Source organism: Anoplophora glabripennis, unplaced genomic scaffold (genome assembly GCF_000390285.2).
Source record: "Anoplophora glabripennis isolate ALB-LARVAE unplaced genomic scaffold, Agla_2.0 scaffold414, whole genome shotgun sequence".
Classification (NCBI taxonomy): domain Eukaryota; kingdom Metazoa; phylum Arthropoda; class Insecta; order Coleoptera; family Cerambycidae; genus Anoplophora; species Anoplophora glabripennis.
In genome coordinates, this window is record NW_019416509.1 from 62,136 (window position 1) to 65,518 (window position 3,383).

Sequence of the window (3,383 nt, forward strand, 5' to 3'; positions counted from 1 at the left end):
TTTTATTCCCTTTCCAGGGAAACCTGGGAAAATTTTTTGTCCGTTCATTTTTTATTACACTTTGCCGTCGTGCCGGTCGCCGAATGCATGCTTTGCCTTGCGTAAGGTGAAGTTTTACAGTGGACCAGTTTCTAGTGCCGCTCAGAAATGTATTTTTAAATAATATTCGTATTGCCCTTTTTATTTTTTTTTCGAAACTGTGTTTGTGAGTTTCCTGTACATTCAAACTTTTTTTGTGAATCGCCCAGTATTAGCACACATAGCTACTAATATGACAAAATAATAGGGTATTGATTAGAGGATGAAAAACCGCGGAGTGCTATTAAATTGGGGTGGAAATTGGAGATAGAGGTGAAAATGCACCCCTTTCAGTTTTTTAATTGTAGCTCGAAAACGAAGCAAAAAATCGTTAAAAAAATCGTTAATAAACAATTTGAAAAAATGCAAAAAATCCAATTTTCTGAATTTTTTTACTTTATTGCTTCTAGTTTTTTTTTTTTTTTTTGAGTAAAGATAGGTATATGCATTGTTTCATAGAAAAAAAAAGTAAATAAAATTTCCTTCAAAACAAGAGGTTGTAAAGTATTTTTGGATGAAAATTGACTGTTATATACAGGGTGTTCCAGATAGACCTTCAATTAGACGTTTCTGGAAAACTACGCGTACTGGAATTCTGAAAATTTATGTACGGGGGTTTCTCCTAATGTTCTATCGATTGAAAATATTGGCGTCGCCGTGGAACTTCCGGTTCTACCGGAAGTAGACGTCAACTCGCTTATTTCAAATGGAATGTACTATTTNGAAAAGCAAATACGTGAATATTAAAATTAAAAAGTGAGTATATTTCCTTACCTTTTATCTACCGTATAACCTCCTAAAACGGATTTGGCGTTGTCATTGCAATTACCTCTGGTGTAGTCTGTATGACTAGCACATTGCATCGACACGAAACGATTGGTATCGGCCAAAATGCTTTCGGTGTAATATAGATAAGCTCTGGAATGAGCGCAGTTACCGATATCCAAACCACACCCAGGCTGAGAAGACCCTCCGTTGGGGTAGTAGTCGGAGTGACCAGCCGGACTCCTGAAGCCGAGAAGGCCGCCATTGGTGTGGATGACCTGAACGAATCTACCGTCGGTTGGGTCCAAGCGGTCGTTAGTGTTCCCAACAGAGAATAGCGGACCAGCAGGGTCCAGTCCAACGATGTGATCGACTTCTCCGTTCAAGGCAGCACCAGCCGCTCCACAGATGTGGGCACCAAGAGAAAAGCCAACAAAGGAGACTGTGGATAAGCTCAACGAGAATCTGCTCTGCAATGCTTGGACGAAGCTTGCCACGACCCTTCCTACTCCTACGACTGAGTTCTTGGCGGAGATGTAGTTCTTATTTGCTATCGGACTCCAGTCCACAACGAAGACGTTAATGTTCTCCTTGGACAAAATGGCTTCCCTGACTTTTAGGTTCAGTGATACATCGTTATCACCCTTCCAGCCATGTACAACGAACATGGTGTCTCTTTGAACGGAGAAACCTGTATTTCCGAGAGCGTCGATGTCGGTATCCCGGATATCAACTCCGTTGGGATTACTGCGGCTGAAGAAATGGTAGTAGACGTCGCTTTGTGATACCATGGTGTCTATTTCGGCGTTAACTAGGTCTTCCACTTCGTAGACTCCCGGACTGGACTCGTACAGGAAATATTTCATGTCTGCTCCGTCATCTTCTTGTTCGGACTGACATTGAAAGGCTGTAGGGTTTTTGGAAGACAAATAAAAAATAAATCAGGATATCTTATACACTACGTATATAAATACAGTGTTTTAAAAAAATGTAAAATAAGTATTAGGGCATTTATGTTAGATTTTGAGAAGTTCTAAATAATATGGTTTGGTCATTTTTAAATAAGCTGTACTAGTCCAGTCACTGAAGGCGAAAATAAAGTAAAAGCTCCCAATTTTTTCAGATAGCATAAATTTTCCTGAATATTTGCATACAAGCTCATCTGACCCCCCCCACTTCAAAAGGTATATTGTCTAGGTGTGTGATTTTTTCTATTTGGGGGTGAAAACTACACTTGTTCGAAAAAAATGCGAAAATCGCAGATTTACGTATTTTAAAGATTCAATTCATGTTCAAATATGTTGGATAAAGATCCTTTCATGTTTTTTAATATAATTAATGAAATTTAATTANCACGACCCTTCCTACTCCTACGACTGAGTTCTTGGCGGAGATGTAGTTCTTATTTGCTATCGGACTCCAGTCCACAACGAAGACGTTAATGTTCTCCTTGGACAAAATGGCTTCCCTGACTTTTAGGTTCAGTGATACATCGTTATCACCCTTCCAGCCATGTACAACGAACATGGTGTCTCTTTGAACGGAGAAACCTGTATTTCCGAGAGCGTCGATGTCGGTATCCCGGATATCAACTCCGTTGGGATTACTGCGGCTGAAGAAATGGTAGTAGACGTCGCTTTGTGATACCATGGTGTCTATTTCGGCGTTAACTAGGTCTTCCACTTCGTAGACTCCCGGACTGGACTCGTACAGGAAATATTTCATGTCTGCTCCGTCATCTTCTTGTTCGGACTGACATTGAAAGGCTGTAGGGTTTTTGGAAGACAAATAAAAAATAAATCAGGATATCTTATACACTACGTATATAAATACAGTGTTTTAAAAAAATATAAAATAACTATTAGGGCATTTATGTTAGAATTTGAGAAGTTCTATATAATATGGTTTGGTCAATTTTTAAATAAGCTGTACTAGTCCAGTCACTGAAGGCGAAAATAAAGTAAAAGCTCCCAATTTTTTCAGACAGGATGGATTTTCCTGAAAATCTTCATACAAGCTCATCTGACCCTCCACTTCAAAGGCTATATTGTCTAGATGTGTGCTTTTTTCTATTTGGGGGTGAAAACTATGCTTGTACGAAAAAAATGCGAAAATCGCAGATTTACGTATTTTAAAGATTCAATTCATGTTCAAATATGTTAGATATAGTTCCTTTCATGTTTTTTAATATAATTAATGAAATTTAATTACTTTTCAACCCTTAATAATCTTTAAAAACTAACCTTCCATGGCCAACATAATTGAAAAAAGTGTTTTTAACAGTTTAAAATATTCTTTTGGTGCATTCACAATGTATTGCATTTCTTTTGTTATTTATTAGAAAGTTTACAACTCAATACAAAGTTGCAACCCTTAAAAACCATCCCTTATAATAAAATAAAATATTATTGAAAGCTTGAGATGTTTTAATGGTATGCATATGTTGAATTATAAACTTTTTATTGGTTTCCAAATGATCTATGATATATTGCAACTTTTCAGCCACCCAAAAAACCCTTATGGAAGACCTACCCCTCATA

General features: G+C 37.6%; 2 protein-coding genes across 2 annotated transcripts; both read right to left on the minus strand.

Moving 5' to 3' along the window:
• Positions 1-825: 825 nt before the first annotated feature.
• Positions 826-1,773, minus strand: LOC108908492 (pancreatic triacylglycerol lipase-like). The gene has a single exon (XM_018712548.2). The coding sequence runs from the start codon at positions 1,707-1,709 to the stop codon at positions 849-851; it is 861 nt and encodes a 286-aa protein (XP_018568064.1). The 5' UTR covers positions 1,710-1,773; the 3' UTR covers positions 826-848.
• Positions 1,774-2,178: 405 nt separating this feature from the next.
• LOC111691646 (endothelial lipase-like) lies at positions 2,179-2,568 on the minus strand. The gene has a single exon (XM_023454787.1). The coding sequence runs from the start codon at positions 2,566-2,568 to the stop codon at positions 2,179-2,181; it is 390 nt and encodes a 129-aa protein (XP_023310555.1).
• Positions 2,569-3,383: the final 815 nt, after the last annotated feature.